The following is a 20681-nucleotide window of genomic DNA, read 5'->3' as shown; positions in this document are numbered from 1 at the left end:
GTGTTTTACCGAGTACCCCCACCCCCAGGTATTCTCTGCTCCCTGGTAATGGATATCAAAGAAAACAGATCTGCGGGTCAAACACTTGAGTTTCTTTTATTATGTGTTTAATCGAGATTTTACACTATTTCATGAATTGTGTAGAGTAAATGCATGTACTTTTCAGTTATGTTTTCTTTAACTTGTACAGACAAATCTTTTTTTTAAAAAAAACACTGGTAGAGTTAAAGGCATATGTCAGTCAATTTACTCTAAGTCTTAATTGTTTGTTGTGTGCTTCTTTATGCATACAATTTAACATAGTTGTTTGGGATTAATTGTTAAACTGGCCTGAGCTGTGAAACTTGACCACTTTGCACACTACGTTGGTAGGCTTGTTACGCGTCAGTCGTGTGTCTGTGTAGAACATTGGTCCGAGAAAAACGCTGTTTCGTTTTTAACTGTGTATTGGTTAAAATGACAAACACCTACATGACTAATAAATTGCATCTCTGAGTATGATCTTTAATACAGTACGGTTTTTCTGCGAAATTAATCGATGTTAAATGTCTGCTTCGGAAAATTGTGGCTTTTCATTTTTCCCCGCGTGAAATGTTAAATGTTATTCAAGAAAAGCCACACTTGTGATCAAAAAGTAACTATTTAAAACCACGCGTTTGCTTTGTGTCGCAGCGACCATTCCCGCACAACCCCACGACTGATATCAAAGATAACGCTACATAACCTACGGTTTTCTGTTCCATATTCTCGCGGCAGATGCGTCCTGTGGCAGTTTAACGTCTTTCTCCCATCCTACACGCTGCCACTTCGAAGCTGCTCTGCGCCACATGGCAGAAACGCCGCTCCCTCTAAAGCCAAGAACATGACTGCGACTCGGTCCAGCCTTGAGACCCGAGGCGGCGCGTACCCGCCTTCCAAACGACGTCTCAGGTGGACTTCGATACAAATCTGAATATAACTGCCTCTAGACCTGTTTTAAAGAAGCTTTGACCAAAGCAAATACTCCACATGAAAACAATATACACGTTTTTCATACAGTTATCATCGTGTATCATTCATCAGTCAGCTACAATAAAATAATCGAGCAGTTTAAAAAAATCAACATTTTCATTCTGTTAACCTACCTGCTTGCTCGGATTTAAATTTAATTATGGCTGCCTATTGCGTATATCCATCTTGAGCGATTCCCCCGTGCCTTTTTTATGAATGGAAGTTCCACGAGCGTCCTTCATCAGTGAAAATACTACCGAGTAATCATTCTTCGGGCATATTCGTTTGTTTACATTAGTGATTTAACTTTTACAGCAAAGGCCTATAGGCCACCGCTCTCGTTGACGCGGTGAATTGTGGGCAGCCATTGGTCCTCCGAGCTCACGGGCTGCTAGTCTCCCCGTTGGAAAAATGGCTGCTTCGGCGGCGGCGGGTTCTTGTCCCGATTCGTGCCCGAGCTTCGCCGTTGTCTGTTCCTTTTTGGAGCGGTACGGAGCTCTTCTGGATCTGCCCGAACTTACGTTTTCGCAGCTGGAACGATATCTGCAGGAGACCTCGACAGGTAAAAGGTTTGAATAGTAGAAGCTTGGGACCTAGAACGGGTGTCCACCTCCATTGCTTGTATGTGTTGCTGGTCGTGCAGACGTTTGCTGTTATTGTGTGGTAATTGGGTATTTAACGTCCCCCTTTTCAGTGTTTAACTGCTGTTGCGGCTGTTCCAAAACACGAAGCAACCCAAAGTATCGTTTGTTTTTTAACACGTATTTTTGATGGCGAAAGATTTTGGGTTCTTGAAATTTGTGATTGGAGTAGGCTATGTCAAGATGTATTTTCCAGTCTCGGTTGATTCTTTATGGCTGAAATTGTTCCTTATCGTGCGCAGAAAAGGGGGCTAAACTACTTGCAAGTTAAATAACTGCAGCGGCAGCTCAAGTTCTCTTTCCAGTTAATGCTAATGGACAGAGTTTTTGATTTGCAGAAGCATGCATGTACGTTTTGAAAGCCTGAAATGCGCTAACGATATTTACAGTTACATTGTAATTTTTTGGCATAGTTTGGTTGTAACAATACTGCGCATGCGCACAACGGATAAACTTCCTGCTGAATGTAGTAGCTGTTTTTGAGCTCTGGAGATTCCGTTCATTCAAAGTGTTTTTGTGTAAATATAGTTTTTTCTGTGGAATGTGTATATCTTATATTAAAACTCTAGAATATAAAATTCGTGTTTTTGTTGTTTGTGTACCGTATCATTCACTAAATCTTTTGTTTCGCTCTTTTTACTATTACAGTAAACACAATTTCACTTCTGGGAGCGAGTACAATTTTCCAATAACGGCATCGCATAAATCACTACCCAGATGTGCTGTTTACATAATACATAAATTAAACATAAAATTCAAACACTAGTTAATGCTTTGGACATTTTGGGTTGTCTTTAGAATAAAGAATGAATGCGAAAACTGGAGTATATCGTGTATTCGTTTATCAGGAAGCGGAACGTGTTGTTAGCAATTCACACATTTATTCATTTAGCTTACGTTAATTATAAATATTTAATATTCTTGGCATTGCGTATAGGTATTTACAAACTGAACTGCAGTTGCTGAAGGTGGATGTTGTGAGCTGTATTAATGGACCTGCGTTAAATACTAATGTTTTGAAATGTTTAACTCAGCTTCGTTCCCTTGTCGTTTATGTTTTCTTTTCAAATACTTAAATATATTTTGACCCCGCTAATGTAAAATTTTAAGTTACCTTAAATGGATTTTCACATGCGCTGTAAATCACATGCATGAATTCTAATACTGTCGTTTCTGTGCACGTGCTCGGTGTTTGAATGTTTCACCCGCTGTCAATGTTTTTGGCAAGCAGATGTACCTGTTTTATCGCCAAGTGAATCGTGGTTTACATTTTCTAAACGTAACTGTACAAATTTAGTCCGCATTGCGAAGAAGTGTCTTACCTAGAAAATTAACAGGTGTAAAACAATTTCCCAGTAAAAAGGGTTCAAACTAATTTTAACAACGCATATTTTAACATCGTCAAAAAAAAAAGTCTACTGAGATCTTTGAAATAATAAAATTCAAAGAAATCTCTTTAAGTTAAAGGTTAGATTTGGTCTAGATAAGACTCCTTAGCAAATAACCTGTGCTGAGTATAACGTGCCATGTAAAGGTGCTGTAGACACGTTTAAAGCTACCAGATATTGTACTAGTTTGAGAGTGTGATGATTCTGTTTTCTGATAGCAGTTGCCTCCACTGATGTTGACAACAACTCATCTTTATCCAACCTACCTAGGATGAGGATTACACAAGCAAAGGGGTTGACAGTATCTGCAAATAACAGTGATTTGACTTGAAGTCAGACTGTCGGGGGGTTTTAATAATATTTATTACAGTGTATGGAATTGCAAGTTGAAATGGAGTTACCCATGCAAAAGCAAGTCTGCTTTTCCCGTCTGATGTCATATTTTCAGCAATAAAAAAAACCATACAGTCCCTGTCTGTTCTTCTGTCTACCTCAGTTCCTAAACCCTTGGTGGAGCTTCATGTGAAGCTTCTGAGGAAAATTGGCAAGTCAGTGTCTTCGGAAAGATGGGAGAAGTACCTGGTAAAAGTGAGTATGACTTCAGTTTGCATCGAGGCCATTGTCTGATGACGATGTACCGCAAATTCAGTTTTAAAGCGGTATAAATATATTTCGCATTTTTTAAAAGTAGTTTCACTTCTGGGAACGGTATTAAATCTTACTGTAGATGAATGTGTGACTGAGGAGGGTGTGTCCATTTTTTGTCTAGATTTGCCAAGAGTTCAACAGCACTTGGGCCTGGGAGCTAGAGAAGAAGGGATACCTGGAGATGACTGTAGAATGCAAAGCTGGAATTCTCAAAGTAAGACTCTTAACAGCGGTGAAGGATTACTATCCCATAGCTCTCACTAACTTAACAAGATTATTAGAAATTCCTTTTAATAGCAAACGATTCAACAGTGGATGCTTTGGGGATATTGAGTTTTGTTTGTTTTCCTTCTCTTTTCAACTACAGTATTTGTGTGAGTGCCAATTTGATGACAATGTGAAATTCAAGACGACAATCAATGAGGAGGATCCAGATAAGATGCGTCTGCAGCCAATCGGCCGAGACAAAGATGGTCTTATGTACTGGTTCCAGCTGGACCAGGATCACAATGTGCGAGTTTATGTGGAGGAACAGGACGACCTGGATGGATCCTCGTGGAAGTGTATTGTCAGGTAGGCTGAGGATTTGAATAGCATCTGTAACAAGTGGGAAATTCAGTAATTATACTTGCATGCTAAAATATAATAGTTTTTTTTTTTGCATCAGAGACATGCTACAAAATGACTTACTAAGGGCGCTAATAAAATGTAAGATGTAAAGCAAACTAGATTCAAATACCAGTTAGATAGAACTATTAATGCATAAAAATGTCACAAGTATATATTCTTTAATGTGTCTGTCCTTTTTTCCACAGGACACGAAATGACCTGGCTCAGGCAGTGGAGCTACTGAAAACTCAGATTGACCCAGCGCTATTGAGCAAGAAAGAGGTAGAAGAGGGGTCTACCAGTACCAGTCCAAGCCCAGAGGATGAGGAAATCAAGGAGGAGCAGGGGAATGGTATACTTGCGCTGAGGAGTATTTTAGTACAGTAGTGGTTTTGGCACTGCGGTTTCAAATTTTACAGGGAGCTGATACTGAATTGCTCGTATATTAAAATCTTTCTCGCAGTGAAGAATTGAATGTGTGCTAGAACTTTCTGAGGACTCGTGATTATTAATGGTGCTGTTTCTGAATCAGGGAATGCGAAGAAGAAAGAGAAGCTAGAAGATTCCTCAGAGGATGAAGATGGCAAACCCACGCAGGATGCTGCATGTTCCATTAGTCCAAAAATCAAAGGCATGGAAAAGCTATCAAAAGAAGACGAGGAGGACATTGCAGGTGACAAACCCGTCACAGTAGAAACTGAAGATAACAAGGGGAACAACAATAGAGATGGTTCAGGAACATTGGACGAAATTCCCTCAGCGGTTACCGAAATTCGAAATGGTACTACTGTCATTAAGGAAGAACCGAAGGAGGCGGCTGTACATGTCAAGAGTGTCACCATGAGCGAAAAATCATCACCGATATCTACGGATAATTTTGGTGGTACTGTTAGGGTAACAGGAACTGAAGAAGTGAAGAAGAAAACAACAGAGGATGTCCAGAGGGCTATTAAGAATGACCAGCAGGCTAAGATCCCTCTGAAGAAGCGTGAAATGAAACTGAGTGAAGATTTTGACAGTATAAGTAGCAGCATTGTCTTCTGGAATCCTTCTGCCACTCCTGTCAAAGAGCCACCAGGAAAAGCTCCTGAGAAGAACGTGGATGTGAGCCAGCTACCCCCTGCTTCTGAGGAAGCTTTAAAATCTGCAGAAAAGGACCACATTAATGGAGAAATCCAATCGATCAACAATACAAATGATAACGATGGATGCAAAGATGGCTTGTTGCCCATAGAAAGGCCTAAGGATCCTGAAAGTGACGGATTGAAAACCAATGCTGTTATCCAGGAAGTGGAAAGGTCACCTAAAGGGGATTCTGCAATTGGGAAGCTGTTGACTGAAGAAAAAGATCAAGCCATTGAGGTGATAAGAACCAAGGAAAGTGATCAGCTCAATGACATCAAAGCATTGGAGGAAAACAAAGCTGATTCTACTGATAACCTGTTAGCATCGGACACCAGTGTAGTTGAGGAAAAGGGTTCTCGGATCTCTGTAGTCAATGTGATGGGACCCACTCCTGACTCAGATACTGTAGGAGAGACAGTGAGAACTGATCTGTATGTTGAGGCTACTCAGATAGAGAAAAAGGATGTGTCCACTGGCCCTGACAAAACCACGATAAAGGCAGTGGAAATGACTTTGGATCATGGAGTCCCACTGGTGGGGAGCAATGATCAAGTCTCTGGCTCAAAGGATCCTTCAGTAGAAATAATGGAAACATCTTTGGTTTCTGAAGCTATTCCAGATGAAGGAAGGGAATCAGGCTCTAACTCTGCAGAGCCTGCAGCTGAGACAATGGAAGTGGAATCTGGTCTTGGGGCTGTTCCAGTAGGGAGCAATGAACAAGGCTGCAGCCCTCAGGATCCTTCAAAAGAAGCATTGAAGATGGCTTTGGGTTCTGAGACCCTTCCAGCTGGGGAAAAGGAATCAGTCTCAAGCTCTGAGAAGGCTGAGGTTGAGGCAGTGGAAGTGTCTTCTGGTCTTGGGGCTGTTCTAGTAGGAAATAATGAACAGGGCTGTGGCCCTCAGGATGCTTCAGAAGAAGACGTGACGATGGCTTTGGGTTCTGAGACCATTACAGCTGGGGATAAGGAATCAGTCTCGAGCTCTGAGAAGGCTGCAGTTGAAACAAAGGAAGTGGTATCTGCTGATGATGATGTTTCACTTGGAAATATTAACCAGGTCTGTAGCTCGCAAGATCCTTCAAAAGAAACATTGGAGATGGCTTTGGGTCCTGAGACCAATTCAGCTGGGAACAAGGAATCGGTCTCGAGCTCTGAGAAGGCTGCAGTTGAAACAATGGAAGTGGTATCTGCTCATGATGATGTTCCAGTAGGAAATAATAACCAGGTCTGTAGCTCGCAAGATCCTTCAAAAGAAACCTTGGAGATGGCTGTGGGTCCTGAGATCGTTCCAGCTGGGGAAAAGGAATCAATCTTGAGCTCTGAGGAGACTGCAGTTGAGACCACTGAAACGGCACCTTGTCTTGGGGCTGTTCTGGCAGGGAAAGCTGAAATGGTCTCTGGTTCTCAGGATCCAATGGAGACGGCTTTGAATCCTGAGGCTATTCCAGTTGGGGAGAAGGGGTCAGTCTCTAGCTCTGGGGAGACTGTAGTTGAGACAGTGGAAATGTCTTCTGATCTTGGGGCTGTTTCAGAAGAGGAAAACGCAGCTTCTAGCTCTGAGGAGACTGCAGCAGAACCAATGGAAACTGCTCTGAAGGCCATTCCAGCAGTGGAAAAGGCCTCTGGGCCTCAAACCACTGATAGTGGCCCAGAAGACTCTGCAGTGGAACCAGTGGAAATAATGCCCAGTCCTGCGTCTATTGCAGTGGAGAAGGAAACTGCTTCTAGCACACAATATTCCATGGTAATGAAACCACAAACCACTTCTAGTAGTGAGGACAATTCACTGCAAGAAAAGGAAATTAATTCTAACAGCGATACCATTATAGTAGAGAATAAGGTGGTCATCTGTCCTGAAAGTCTTTCTGGATCTGAGGCTATTGAAATCGGGGTAAAGGATACTCCCTCTACATCTGAGGACACTGTTTTAGAGAAAAAGCAAACCACTATTGGCTATGATGATACTTTAGTAGTAGAGAAAGTAAGCTCCTCGAGCTCTGAAACAGATACAGTAGGAGAAAAGGACACCACTGTTGCAGAAAATACGTCTGCATCTAAGGCCTCTGCAGTATGTGAAATGAAAATCATCTCTGATTATAATGCAACCGCAGTAGAGGAAAAGGAAAATACTTGTGTTAATATTTCTGGTAGCTCTGATGTAATCAAAGTAGGAAATGGCAAAACTGCTACTGGTGAGGACAGTTTTGCTCCTAAAATAGGAGTAGAAATAGGAGTAGAGGAAAAGGAAAGCACTTCTGTCCCTGATTCAGCCGCAGAAGAGAAAGATGTAACCATTTCTGTTGAAGATACATCTGGCTCTACTTCTGTGCCCTCAGAAGAGAAAAGTGAAGCAGCATTTACTGCAACCAAGGAACATCCCTCAAAGGAAGAAGGCCAAGAAGAACCCAGGGAATCCACTGCTGAAACCTCTACTGACTGTAATGAGAATCTGAACAATGATGTGTCTGATATAAAACAAAATAAACAGAACAAAGAAGCAGGTAGAGTTGTAGACCCTTCCTTAGATAGTGGCCCTATTATGGATGACACTGCTGACAAAACTGCAGAGGAAACTAGTCCTGAGAAGGACAAGAAGGAAGTTGGAGATGAGAAAAGCCAAGAAAAGAAGCCAGAGGCAGAAGAAAAAGAGGAAATCGCGGGTCCAACAAAGGAAGCAGATATTCAAGAGAAGGTGGAAGATCAAGGAGTTGAGCAGATTGAAGACTCAGAAGAAAACAACAAAGAGGACCAGGAGACTGAAGGAGGAAAGGGGAACGGTGAAGTATCATCAGAGATCCAACAGGAGGGCATTCGTCTGAAGATCAAGATTCCGACCCACCGTAGGACAGCAGAGCTCCAGAAGGATGCTGACCCAGAACCGGCTGATGGAAGGTCTTTGAGGAGATCACCACGGATCTGTCGCCCGACTGCCAAGCTTGCTGAAATCCAGGACATGAAGCTGGAGAGGAAGCAAGCTGCAGCGTCTGTGGCTGAGGAAGATGAGCAGGAAGATGATAAGGAGGATAAGATTTGTCAGAGAAAGCAGAGGGACCACAAGATTGATCCTGATGGTCAGACTAAGGCTACAAAGGTACATGCCTTTTCAAACTTTTGTTAAATATAAGATGAACATTCTAATTATTGTCAGAGGGTACAGGGTTATGAGGGAGATTTGTTTTTATTCTTTCAGGGCCGAAGACGGCAGCGACGAGCCCGTTGGTCCAACACTCGGACTAGGTGGCGCAAAACAAAAGACTCCAGTGAGGAGGATGATGATGATGAGGAAGAAGAGGAGACTGAATACGATGACAGTGATGAAGATTACAAAGTGGAGAAGAAAAAGAGAAATCGCAACAGACAGAAGAATGATTCTGATACATCCTCCCCTTCTTCCGAGGAAGAGATGCCAAATGATGATCCTTGCAAACACTGTGGCCTCCCAAACCATCCTGAACTGGTGAGTTGCAACAGTTTCAAGTCACATGGTCCTGACTGACTGACTTCCAAGAATGGGTGTATGTAGAGGAGTGATAGTTATTCACGAGGCGCCATGCAGCTCGACTTTGGATTTGTAGGGACTCGCATGCAATCCACCTAGTAAGTAACTTTCATCCAAGTAGTATCTTTTAATTAAGAGCTTAATTTTCACCAGTGTCCCAATTCACCAACCCACAGATCTTGCTCTGCGACTCTTGTGACAGTGGCTACCACACGGCCTGCCTGAGGCCACCCCTCATGGTCATCCCCGACGGCGAGTGGTTCTGCCCGCCCTGCCAGCATGTAAGCAGTAAAACGGTCTTCAGGGGGGTTTTGCGGCGACACCCCTCTGAATTACTGTGACAATTATGTGACGGAATAATGTGTTATTAACTTGCTTATTAGTATTACATGACTCAAAGTCTCCAGCTAGCTACCTCCTATCTGGCTAAATGGATATTAACAAACATTGCGAACCTACCAAGGACTTAAATAGTTACTCCTCTGCATCTGGTGCAGAAACTCTTATGTGAACGGTTAGAAGAGCAGCTGCAGAACCTGGATGTGGCTCTGAAGAAGAGGGAACGAGCAGAAAGGAGGTGAGGAGCTCTCGCTTATTTTTCTTACTCTGAGCTTTTCCATGCTGGGGGGTTTTCCGCTGCTTAGGCTGTTTCTCCAACCTGTTACTTTCTGTAGGTCCGTGTCATGTTTGTGTTGGTACATTTAGTAATATTCCCCTTGCTGTTTCAACAGGAAAGAGCGCTTGGTCTATGTAGGGATCAGTGTTGAGAACATCATCCCTCCTACTGTAAGTGTGTCAAAATCCTCTTAATTAGCACCATTTGAAACTAGTTGCCTCTCTCAGTGCCTATTTGCATCCGAACGTGGCTGCTACCCCAGTCTGGAGGTTAGTGGCTCAGCGGGCTAAGCCTCTGTGCCCGTGATTGGAAGGTCGCAGGTTTAAGCCCCAGTTGTTTTGATTCCACAAAGGGGTGATGTAGTTGACCAATCCGGTGTTCAGTTGTGTCATTTTGGAATTGGAATTTGTTCCATCCACGAAGACCTAATGACAGACCTTCCATATGGTTCAAAAGCCAGATTTTAACTGTTCAGTCACTATCCCATCTCTTGACACATTGTTTAGGGATCATTTGTCTTCAGTTGACATTTTGGGTGAATGTAATTAACTTCCCCATTCTTTTTAGGATGTTGAAGTGGAAGAGGAGAAGCAGGAGAAAGAGGAGCAGGAAGGGGAGCGGGAGGAGATTAAGAAAGAGACCAAAAAAAGCCGGAGCTATGGACGCCGCTCAACCCGAGCGAGGAAGCAGATTAGCTACAGGTCTGTGTGGTTGTAACCAACCAGTGCTGCTATGCATTATGGGCTTGAAGTGGGGAATTGCCGATCTATGTTGCATTGTCCCTAGGTTTGACGAGTTTGATGAGGCTATTGAGGAGGCCATTGAGGAGGATATCAAAGAGGCAGAGGGAGGAGGTGAGATCCCATGAATTAATTTATGATGATTTGAAAGATTCCAGTGTGTATGGTGAACTCCCCTGTCATATTGTTGCCTAAATGAAGCGTTATTAAAATGGGGATATATGGGGGCTTATGAAAAGGAATTTGGGCTTGATGTAAATGCGGTATCCCACACAGGGGCAGGCCGAGGAAAGGACATGGCTACCATCCTGTCAGAGGAGGGAAAGGAGAATGGCCGGCCTCCCAAGGCGAACTCGGCCCACCGCAGGAAGAAGCGACGACGCCTCAATGATCTGGACAGCGATAGTACCCTGGAAGAGGAGGAAAGTGAGGAGGAGTTCCGCCTCAGCAACAGGTACACGGGTGCCTTGGGATTTAGTCAAAAGATCCAGTTAGCTCCTGTGACTTGGCTAATTGTATTTTCTGGGTAATATATACATTTTTGGGAGCGGTCCGCTATTGCAGGCGCTTATTCTGTTTGCACAATAGCTCAAAAAGTATCAATAGTTCTTTTTCAAACTTTGCAGACGGATTTGGTTAAGATCTGGAACTGATCAAATTCTGCGACAAATCAGACCAATATTGAAGCCGTGCTGCACAGTAATAGCAGGGGCAGCCTCAGGAACTTGATCTCGTTAGCACAGTAATTCGAAGTGTTTTACAGATCACCGAAACTGAAAAGTAAAAAAGTTTTTGATGAATATTACCTCTTCACAAGAAACGTATGGATGAAGATCTAAACTGGGTTTAATTTCAAGACGAATTGCACCAAAATTGCGCTAGGCAGCCGCATGGGAAGGAAAGTGGCTGCAGAACGTAGCTTGATCTTGTGAACGTGGTAACTCTAAAGGTATTTGATTTTATCTTTTAGCTATTTTCAGATGAATCACACCAAAATTGAAGGTCTGGCATGTGAAAAGACAGCCACAGATGTAGATCTGGTGAACTTGATTACATTGAGACAAATTGGGCTTATAATTAAGGCTTTTTTTTGGAGAGGTGGGGAAAGTGTATGGGAGGGACTGTAATGGTTGAGGGTGTGGGAGGAATAGGGATTAGATTGGGAGGGGTGGATGATAGGGGTCGTACGTGAAATATTGTTGTCTCAGCAGCATGTAGTTAGCGGTCAGTAAAAACTGTGAAATGGCCTTTGTTAAAGCAAGAATTAAATGTCAATTTACCCCTCCAGTTCAGAGGAAGAAGATTTTGTGGTGTCAGACAACGACGTGGACAGTGAAGCAGAAATCCAGTCCTATGACGACAGCGACTTTGGCAGTGTTGAGGCAAGCCCACGTTACGGAGCTGTGCGGTCCAGGCGGTCCTCTGTGAGGAAGCGAAGTACACGACGGATCGTACTGAGACAGTCCCATCGCAGACGGCGGTACTCGGACGAGGAAGAAGAGACTGATGAAGAGGAGGAGGAGGATGAAATAGGTAAGCAGGAAATATGAAGTGAACTTATTTTACAGTAAAATATAATTTACCAAATGATATTTTAATCAATTATCATTAAATGAACTCGGGCAGTGGTTGTAACACTGGCTTTTGAGCTGTCCTTTAAATTGTTTGATCTTTGTAAGTGCGCCTCTTTTCACAACTGCAGTAACTGAGGGCTCCAGCGAGTTTAGCGCCAGTGACCTGGATGCACGTCGCCGCCGATCCCGCCGAAGTCTGAAGCGACAGGTGAACTACTGCGAGACCTCGGACTCCGAGGGCTCCCAGGGCCGGCCTAAGCCAGCCCTCCGCCGGCGGCTCTCCAGCTCTGACAGCGAAGGTGAGGCACCCCTAAGGCTACAATAACCTGCTCTTCTGCCGCGATGAATACGGCATCTCCCTGCAGAAATGTAGACATCTGGAAATCCAGGATGCCCTGTGGGTAAAAGTGAAGCACATGCTACTGGGAATGCAAATTTTGTTCCTTCAGATGGATTCTTCCCATGACCCCACAGCTAAATCTGCAAACCAGGATGGGGCAGGTGTATGTTTCTTATGTTCATCCCAACTTTACATTGATCAATAGGTTTAAAATTGGGCAGTATAAATAATACCAATGAGATATATGATATAGGTATTGATGTGAGTCATTTCACATTTTGGTCAGGTAAAACCTAAATCCGACAATGACATTGAATCCATGGGTCTGATACTATGTTTTACTCAAGTATGACTTTAATAACTGTTTTTAGACTGTAGCTGCTTCAAGTAGGTTTGGAATTAAATGAATGCTTTGAAGTAGGTTTGGTCAGGCAAGGCACTGACTGACTCCTTCCGACACCTCAGGCAGCTTCTGTTCCAAAGATTCTGATGAAGACAAGGGGAAGAGGAAGAGGGGGAGGAGGATCGGCGACTCATCCGAGGAGGACTCCAGGCAGCGGCGCCAGCGGCTGACACTAAAGCGGCGGAGAGCATCAGAGGAAGACGACGAGGACTCGGAAGATTCCGAGGAAGAAGAGCGACCTGTACGCAAGAGGCTGAACCGCATCGACTCTGATGACTCCGAAGAGGAGAAGGCCGAACTTGGGGAAGCGGTGGCAGGCAGCAATGAGGGAAGAACCCAACGTGTCCCCACAGATGAGGAGGTGGTAGAGGGGGTCCTGGGCAAGGGAACGAGCCCCCTGGACTACAGTCTGGTGGAGCTGCCGTCGGCCAATGGGCAGAGCTCCATGAAGGGCCTGGAGGGTTTGATCACTCGGGGCCACATGGGGCCCAAGAATGGTGGCCCACCCCCACCCGCGACCATGCTAGCACCCAACGGCTTGACCCCACAGGAGATGCTCCCCCAGGAAGACGACGAGGATGACCTCATGGGGGTGACGGACCTTGTTGAGTATGTCTGCAACAGTGGAGAGCTATAAGCCCCAGACTGCCGATGCTGTTTTTGTTTCCGTTACTTTGTGTCGCGTCTTCAGTGTCGTCCCCCACTAGCACCTCAACCACCCAGTCTTCCGTTTTCTCCCAAGACCAGTTCGAACTGGAAACTGGAGTGTAATATATGAGATGCCATCCTGACTGTGGTGAACGGCCAAGGTGGGGGGTGATTTTGTATCGATTCCCTTGGGCCCCTGCTGGATTCGCCTGGCAGCCACTTTCATGTCTCTTCATAGTACCACTTTGACAGAAAGGCCTGTGTATCGTTTTATTATTATTATTATTATTATTATTATTATGTTTATTTTTAATGTTCTGCTTGCTGGTCATTCTACAAAATTAGAATATTTAAACCCATTGTTTTTATGTGTTCCTATGTAAAACTTTGGCAAGTAGAAGCAGTATTCCTTCCTGTCAATTTTGGGTAAATTCACAATATCACCCCCCCCCCCTCCCCCCCCATAATTCAGTCCCGTGACAGGAAACAGGAAGTAATATTATAAAGATTCCCTTTTTGACCATGGTACTGGACAGACGCAACAAAACCAGGAATATTTTTTAAGGCATCCTATATAATTGGATTCCTGTATGGATTTTGCACTTGCTATATTTTAACATTTTTGCTGAGCTGCACGTTTAGTGGTTTATAGCTGTAAACGTTGTGATAAAATTAATGTTTTATTTCCTCTGACACGTGGGTCAGAATTAAAATAAATTATGAATTTTCTGCCAAATTTTAAGATTTAAAAATAGCGCATTGGACAGCTATTATGTTTGCCATACGAATGCTACAACATGCCATTTTTACCATTCGGCTACACTCCATATTTCTATAATTCCTTCGTTTAAACATTTTAAGCATCTTTGACACATTTTGTTCACTGAATGTGAGGTGTCCACCAGCAGAACCTAACCTCAAAGCATCTTTAAATTAGGTTTAAAGACTGCGTAATCATAACGACATTTAGCTGAGTAATGACACCGTTGGGTGTGTAGTCATATTTCAACTCAGGCAAGATAGTGATATGGATGGGAATTTAAAGGTGTATTGACGAAGCAGTTAAGCTACACCCTCTTAAGAATTTGGTAATATTTGTTAAAGGGACCAAATACAGTTGTCAGTATTAACAAAGTAGCCCATTACCATTGTTGTACAGAAAAGCCACAAATTTTACCGTAGCATGTAAATGGGGCAGTCACTGCCAGACTCACTGCTTAAAAAAAAAAATCCTATAAAAGATCAGAACAGCCACAGCTGCTTTGTACAACCTACATTGTCCTTCCAAGCACATTTTCGGTGTATTGGAACTTTCTAGAAAACACTATCCGCTCACTTTTGCAGCTTTCTACAAATTGTATGTCCAAAACAACTGTGGAAAGGTGTTCTTTGGCCTAGCAAAATGGGCTGTCTTTATTTTTATTTTATTTTTTTGAACACATTTTTTTTTTTTTTTTTTTTTATTTAGGCCTATGTTACAATGGAGGGTCTTGATATATTACAAACCTCATTCAGTTTTAAATGTACAGGCTTGGGATGAAATACCAGTACCCTCATTTGAGAAGATGACTACAAAAACCTTATCTTTGTGTGTATATCTGAAGTTTATTCTGTATCATATTTAGAATCTTTTTTAATCATGAAGAAATATATATTTAGCAATTATTTACTATTGCAACTGTTTATAATTTTTGTAGTTGGTTGTGATATTTACACATTTTTCATGTAAACATTGTGCTTGCATGTTTGTTCTATGTCAGTCTGCAAAGGGCATACGTCTTGGATTTAAATTTTATTTATAAATATATATATATATTTTTTGGAGGATTTACAATTTTACAGCTCATCCTTGTCATCAATGTCGAAAATGTTTCGCACCCTTGGTATTGCAGTGTAAGTTGGTCTGGTTTTCTGTCAGAGGTAACCGGTGGAATGACACTCAGAAGATCATGAATATGAATAACATTCTAGAATGGCTGTTTTTCTTTGAATTACTGTTATGTTTCCCAATAAAACATTTGGATAATATCACCTGTAATCAAGAGTATCAGCTGTTAGTTACATATTTTACTTAAAATGATTTACTTACCCAAATGTATCGACATTTTAAAGCCATTCTGCCAACCTTTTAAATCAAAATAAGATGGAACAATTTGCACCTATTAATTTTTATTTTTTGTGAACATTTACTTCATTGTGTTGTGTTTTTAATATACGGTATTTGGCATTTAAACTACTAGACGTTTTATTTGACTTTAAATCCTCCATTTTAAAAAATATTGTATTTAAGAGTCAGTGCCAATATTTTAAAGTGTTAAATGTCTTCAGTGTTCTGCTGAAGGTGGGATGAGATTTTCGAAAACCTTGACCAGATGTCGACATAAGCTCTTCGACCTGCTTTCTGTGTACGTCTTTTTTTTCTTGAAAGTTTTATTACATCTGCTGTAATTTCTTTCATACAGATAACTTGTACATTTGTCATAATAAAATGGGTGTTTAAACCTTTATAGTGTTCATTTCTATGTTCACAGAAGCATTTTAAGTATCTGCACTTGGTGTGCAGCGAACGAGAAAAACTCTGACGTCAACTGAAATGAGACTCCGATTGGGGTGGTGGAAAAAATGTAAATACTTTAGGTTTTAAATGTAGTTTAAACGGCCGAGAGAGGCCACTGAAAGGGGGGTAGGTAATATTTTCATATTTTACTGGCAATGGTTTATGGTACAATTTGAAACGTAATGACATTGCTCTCCTTGTTCGCCTGAGTCGAAATAATTAATTGGCAAAACCAGCATGGCACTTTGCATCTTTGCATAAGCGGTTTGCTGGTAGCCTACAGGTAGACAAAATAATAGGTTATGTGTGCGTCAGATACGTCCGTTAACACGTCGACTAAGCAAGATGCAGTTTTGTCGTCCCGTCCCCCCCCCCCCCCACCTCCAAAAAAAAGAGCAGATATCCATTCTCCGCTTGTGATGTTTTAGTTTTATTACCAACTGGATAACTTGGTTGTCAGCCTGCATACAGTTAAAAATAGAGGGTTAGTAAGTATAAGTAGTTAGCAAGTGTAATTAAAGTATTTTGAAAATATGTACGTATAGTATTTCTTCGGAAACAATGAGCAGGTCAATGCGCATTTCAAACGGCACCTGCAGTGTCCCATACAGCGCCTTCTACGTCTAGGAGCTCCGGGCTTCACATGACTGCGCATCATCGGTCCAGTAGATGGCAATTGAAGGTGAGTGGTGACGTCACTCGGCGTGAGAATCGCGTCCGAATCGGTTATGACGTTGTAGAGGGAAATCGCTGTGCCTCCCGGTAACTGGCCGGTGTCTGTCTGTTCGGAATCGTTTGTATTTCATTAACCCAACTCTTTAGGAAGGTTTTCTGCTTGCTGCCGGAGTTGCCAAGTATTGTGGCGACTTTTGGAGAAGCAAACGGAATTGCCCCGGTCAGATCTTCAAAAGATGTTGTTACTGACAAATGTTGTACCTCCGAGCGAAGGCATTCGGCATGAAGAGCCCGAAACGACTGTGTTTTTGGACGGAAAGAGACTTGGATCTGGGACACTCTATGTTGCAGAAACGTAAGACTCATGATGAACCTTTATAGTATACAGTGTACGTAATATGTATTGTTTAAAGGGATTGAGGATTTATAGCCATTTTCTATCTTTTTAAACGATGTTCTATCATCTTCGTAAAAGCGTGGTACAAAATTCTCAACTGGATTGAATTGGGAATGGTAATGTGGTCACTAGGATTATGTACAAATCAAGATTAATCTTTAATTGGTATTTCTGCTTTATTTAACTTCTTTGTATTTGACCTCCATTTGTTTGTTATTAAAATGCATTTTCTACGCTAAAACTTACAATATTTACCCTTATAAATACTTAGGCCTGTATTGCGTGTTTTTCTATATCTTGTCTTGTCTGATAAAATGATGTTAACCAGTCGCCTATCGTGGTTTGATGGGTCCGGAATGGGCTTCTCCCTCGAGTACCCGTCAATCAGCTTGCAAGCGATCTTGCACGACCTGGGCGTGCACCCGCAAGAGCACCTCTACATGGTAGTGAACTCCGGAATGAGCGGTGAGGCGCCTTATTAGTACTAATGTCTGACGAGGTGGCGGCATTTTCAGAAAAGTACACAAAGCCAAAACAATCGAATTGATTTTGTTTTTACAACAAGCAGTTTAGAATACGCTGCAAGTTTCCCTCTGGTAATTAATGATGCGGATATAGTGCTTCAACTAGAGACAGAAATGCAAACTTTGCGGCTGTGACCGATGTCTTCAATAATAGTAGTTGGTAGTCAAACCACGCCGGATGGAGTAGTTTCTTGGCTTTTAGAGTATTTTCCCATCATGAGATTGGAAAGGAAAATGCCGTCTCCCTAGGAGTGCCTGTAAGATGGTCCAAATCGAGTTCCAACTGGCTTTTCACCCATAGAGGCGCACTGTAAGAAACGTGAAACTCTGCCAAAACCTGCTCTGACAAAGACATTTTACAATAAGACGCAGACTTCAGACTAGCTGTGCATGGCGTGTGACGAAAAAATATTTTAAATAATATTTATTTAATGGGTGCATTCTTTAGTTTTAGTAAGTGTTGAAAAAGTCAGTCAGGGCATACATACAACCTGGGGAGTTTTCAGTGGGAAATTTTTTTTTTGTTTTTGTTGCGCTCATTGTCAACAGACCAGCTTAATATTTCCGGAATGAAATTGGAGATATTGCGAAAAAGGTGCTACCCCTTCTAACTGTTTACGAAAGTACTATTTATGCGTGGTTTGGATATGTGCCAGGGAGACCGGCGTCACCAGGGCGATTTCATAGAGGAACTCGCCGCTGACACTTGTTATGGGTGCATCACAAAGAAACAAGCCGTTTCATTTTCATTTTGGACATGGGGGCATTAATATTACATGTTTTGTTTAGGGAGGAAAGCTGAGATGCCTGGTTTAAGAAAAAAGAACCCTTGTAACTCTATGATTAGTATGTCTAATTAAAGGTCTTTGTGCCACCTGCTCTCACTGCAGGTATTTTAAAAAGTGCTAAAAGATTCCCCTTTTCTCCTCAGATGTGCCTAAAAAGCAGAGTAAAGCTGAGGAGGAGGATGATGAGGAAGGTGGCGGGAGCAGTGATAGTGAACACTCCTCCTGCCCCGTGTCAGAGATTCGTTTCGTGCCCAATGATAAAGCTTCACGTGAGTCTCAGCTGCATTTATGAGAACGTGAAGCAGTTTACGGTCCCCATGGTGTGTCCGTGTGCAGCAGAATCTCTCTCCTGTGTCTCTGTTCAGGTTTTCCAGGGAACCAGGGACCTTTGTTCTTTGTGACATGCGAGATTTGTCCTCTCTCTCTGCTGTCTATGTTATTGCGGGTCTTAGATGAATGTGTGTGCATTTTGGATGAATATGTGACTTATCTGTCTTGCTAGTGAAGTCCATGTTCTCCGCCATGTGTGAGTGTCACGCTCTTCACCCCGACTCAGAGGATTCAGACTCAGACTTTGAAGGTGATGAGTATGACGTGGAGGAAGCAGGCGAGTGCCCTGAGCTCCTGTAGACCATCTTGAATCCTTGGGGTGTTTAGTGATCAGAGGAAACTGGGTTCTGATGAAGGAAATATTGCACTCTGTCAGTCACCACCCAGATTTCCCTATTTCCCATTGGTTACTTTATTTCTGGTTTTCCGTAGGTTAATCCATAGTGATTGATGCTCACGGTAGTCCAATTCATCAGAATTATTTTATGCTTAAAAGCAGGATCCACACAGGAACTATTTACACATTTCAGGTGTTAAGAATCATTCAGGAAATCTAAATTATGATCTTGCTTGGCAAGATTGTGACTCTTCACTCCCTCCCATCTTCTCCCCTATCCTGCGTCGTCCCAGCAGAGCTAGGCCAAGAACATCTGCTTGACATCTATGAAGAAGGCATGTCATACCTGAGCCTCAAGGGTCAGGACACGGTGGAGTCCTTGGAGGAGGTGCCGGAGAAGCCTGCAGCACAACAGCTGCATGTGGCTGGCGTTAGGACTGAGAGCACCCCTACAGGACTGGAGGGTAAGATCCAGGTGTCATATTTCATATCTAAAATATATATCTGCTATTTCAAATAAAGGTGCAAGAGATGAGTGGTGTCCTACAGAGGGTCCTGGCGTTCATCTTCAGACAGGGAGCCTCGGCTTATTTGCATTCCGCCTCTCTAGGTTTGGCACATTATAGATTAGCACCTGGGTTGCAATATCTGTTAAAATCCAGGACTGTGCAGTACATTTTGTTCTGGTTTTGGTATCACCTAGACCTCCATAATAGGAATTCAGGTTCAGGAGCCCGATATAATCTGCAGCGACGGCTATTCCCCAGAACAGGAATAAGGTCCAATTACCTGAGTATCAAAGGACATTAAATATTTGCAGCTCCAGATTTCAGAATACAGGTACCAGCACTCTACTCGAGGGGCCTAAATAATGTGCTGGGCTTCCTGAATCCGCTTGGGTTGTCCGTGACCCTCTGCGGCACCCCTGCCCCAATTGCCCCCCTAGCCCTGACCATGCCATTGTTTGTTCTTGTAAAGACTTTTAGACACGTACCCAAAAAATGTGTCCCTCTCTTTTGCTCATATCTGAAGGAGAAAACCAGAAAGACTTGGGCCAGCCGGTGGAGAGGGGGGAGCTAGCAGATGCTGATGTTGATCTCTGGTAAGAGCTCTACAATCTCATACGTTGGCTAAGGAACTATATCCTAATTAGCACCTCTGAAATATTCTGTTGTTTGTTTTTTTTTGTTTGTTTTTTATTAGCACAGATCCTGATCTCGTGTTTCAGACCAGACCACTCCAGCAGAAGGGAGATCCAAAGCCACAAGGCAGCTGAGACTTGAGAGCCTGCCAGGCCCATAAATGTCACTTGTGTGGTTTGATTCTGTTCACCTGCTAATTTCTTTTCCAATACTAATGTGCACAAATAACTGTCGCGTTACTGTTGGTAACATAGCAGCACCAGATGTCTTTGTATGAAATTTAGTTTACAAAAAAAAATTAATTTTTAGCAAAAGATTGAGTAAAAACAAGCAGGCCTATCACTAATTGAGGGGAAGAATCATCTATTTATTTGGCTCTGATTGGACGGTAGCTTTTGGATAACAGCAGACGTTCTACCTAATTCTGTAATTAAGGCTGTTTCCAAATTACCAACCACGGTCTTGCATGACTGCTTTGGTTTACAGCAGCATCTTTTAGGTGTTCTGTTCCTGGAAGTATGGTACCAGTGATGACTGGACTTGCTAAGACTTACCCTTAAGCGATTAGATCACAAATACTACAGTGGTTTGTGTGTGTGTCCACGCGTGCATGCGCGTGTGATGTGTAAGCAATAAAGAGACTGAATATGGTTGGATGTTGTCCATCACCCTGTAGTACACTTAAATTTTATGTATTTTAACTACCTTGTA

At 42.6% G+C, this 20681-nt stretch overlaps 3 protein-coding genes across 5 annotated transcripts in view; 2 read left to right on the top strand and 1 right to left on the bottom strand.

The window, feature by feature from the left end:
* The window catches only part of mrpl48 (mitochondrial ribosomal protein L48), a 127234-nt gene that overhangs the window by 67125 nt on the left and 39428 nt on the right, over positions 1 to 20681 (bottom strand). The window lies entirely within an intron of this gene.
* rsf1b.1 (remodeling and spacing factor 1b, tandem duplicate 1) lies at positions 1382 to 15725 on the top strand. The gene is made up of 16 exons (XM_048983267.1): positions 1382 to 1552; positions 3516 to 3607; positions 3789 to 3881; positions 4035 to 4240; positions 4483 to 4628; positions 4809 to 8491; positions 8591 to 8857; positions 9076 to 9180; positions 9397 to 9476; positions 9631 to 9685; positions 10083 to 10216; positions 10302 to 10369; positions 10532 to 10709; positions 11544 to 11788; positions 11958 to 12128; positions 12635 to 15725. The coding sequence occupies exons 1-16, from the start codon at positions 1402 to 1404 to the stop codon at positions 13207 to 13209; spliced, it is 6249 nt and encodes a 2082-aa protein (XP_048839224.1). The 5' UTR covers positions 1382 to 1401; the 3' UTR covers positions 13210 to 15725.
* On the top strand, positions 16322 to 20624 carry LOC125712814 (methylosome subunit pICln-like). Of its 3 annotated transcripts, none has more exons than XM_048983281.1 (7): positions 16322 to 16807; positions 17178 to 17314; positions 18305 to 18430; positions 18664 to 18741; positions 19125 to 19292; positions 19861 to 19930; positions 20032 to 20624. In XM_048983281.1, the coding sequence occupies exons 1-7, from the start codon at positions 16689 to 16691 to the stop codon at positions 20102 to 20104; spliced, it is 771 nt and encodes a 256-aa protein (XP_048839238.1). In that variant the 5' UTR covers positions 16322 to 16688; the 3' UTR covers positions 20105 to 20624. The 3 variants fall into 3 exon arrangements, with proteins under 3 accessions (XP_048839238.1, XP_048839237.1, XP_048839239.1); XM_048983280.1 differs by having other exon boundaries at positions 16333 to 16807; positions 18664 to 18768; XM_048983282.1 differs by lacking the exon at positions 17178 to 17314 and having other exon boundaries at positions 16668 to 16807; positions 18664 to 18768.

Source organism: Brienomyrus brachyistius, chromosome 18, assembly GCF_023856365.1.
Source record: "Brienomyrus brachyistius isolate T26 chromosome 18, BBRACH_0.4, whole genome shotgun sequence".
NCBI lineage: Eukaryota > Metazoa > Chordata > Actinopteri > Osteoglossiformes > Mormyridae > Brienomyrus > Brienomyrus brachyistius.
The sequence above is the reverse complement of the archived record's forward strand: the minus strand, read 5'-3'. Positions and strand labels throughout refer to the sequence as shown.

Excerpts from the sequence above, each read along its gene's own strand:
- rsf1b.1 (XM_048983267.1), top strand. The coding sequence starts at position 1,402 with ATGGCTGCTTCGGCGGCGGCGGGTTCTTGTCCCGATTCGTGCCCGAGC. Across the intron at positions 8,858-9,075 it reads TCCCAAACCATCCTGAACTG|ATCTTGCTCTGCGACTCTTG; the intron begins GTGAGTTGCAAC and ends ACCAACCCACAG. Across the intron at positions 9,477-9,630 it reads AGGGAACGAGCAGAAAGGAG|GAAAGAGCGCTTGGTCTATG; the intron begins GTGAGGAGCTCT and ends CTGTTTCAACAG.
- LOC125712814 (XM_048983280.1), top strand. The coding sequence starts at position 16,689 with ATGTTGTTACTGACAAATGTTGTACCTCCGAGCGAAGGCATTCGGCAT. Across the intron at positions 16,808-17,177 it reads ACACTCTATGTTGCAGAAAC|TCGCCTATCGTGGTTTGATG; the intron begins GTAAGACTCATG and ends GATGTTAACCAG. Across the intron at positions 17,315-18,304 it reads AGTGAACTCCGGAATGAGCG|ATGTGCCTAAAAAGCAGAGT; the intron begins GTGAGGCGCCTT and ends TTTTCTCCTCAG.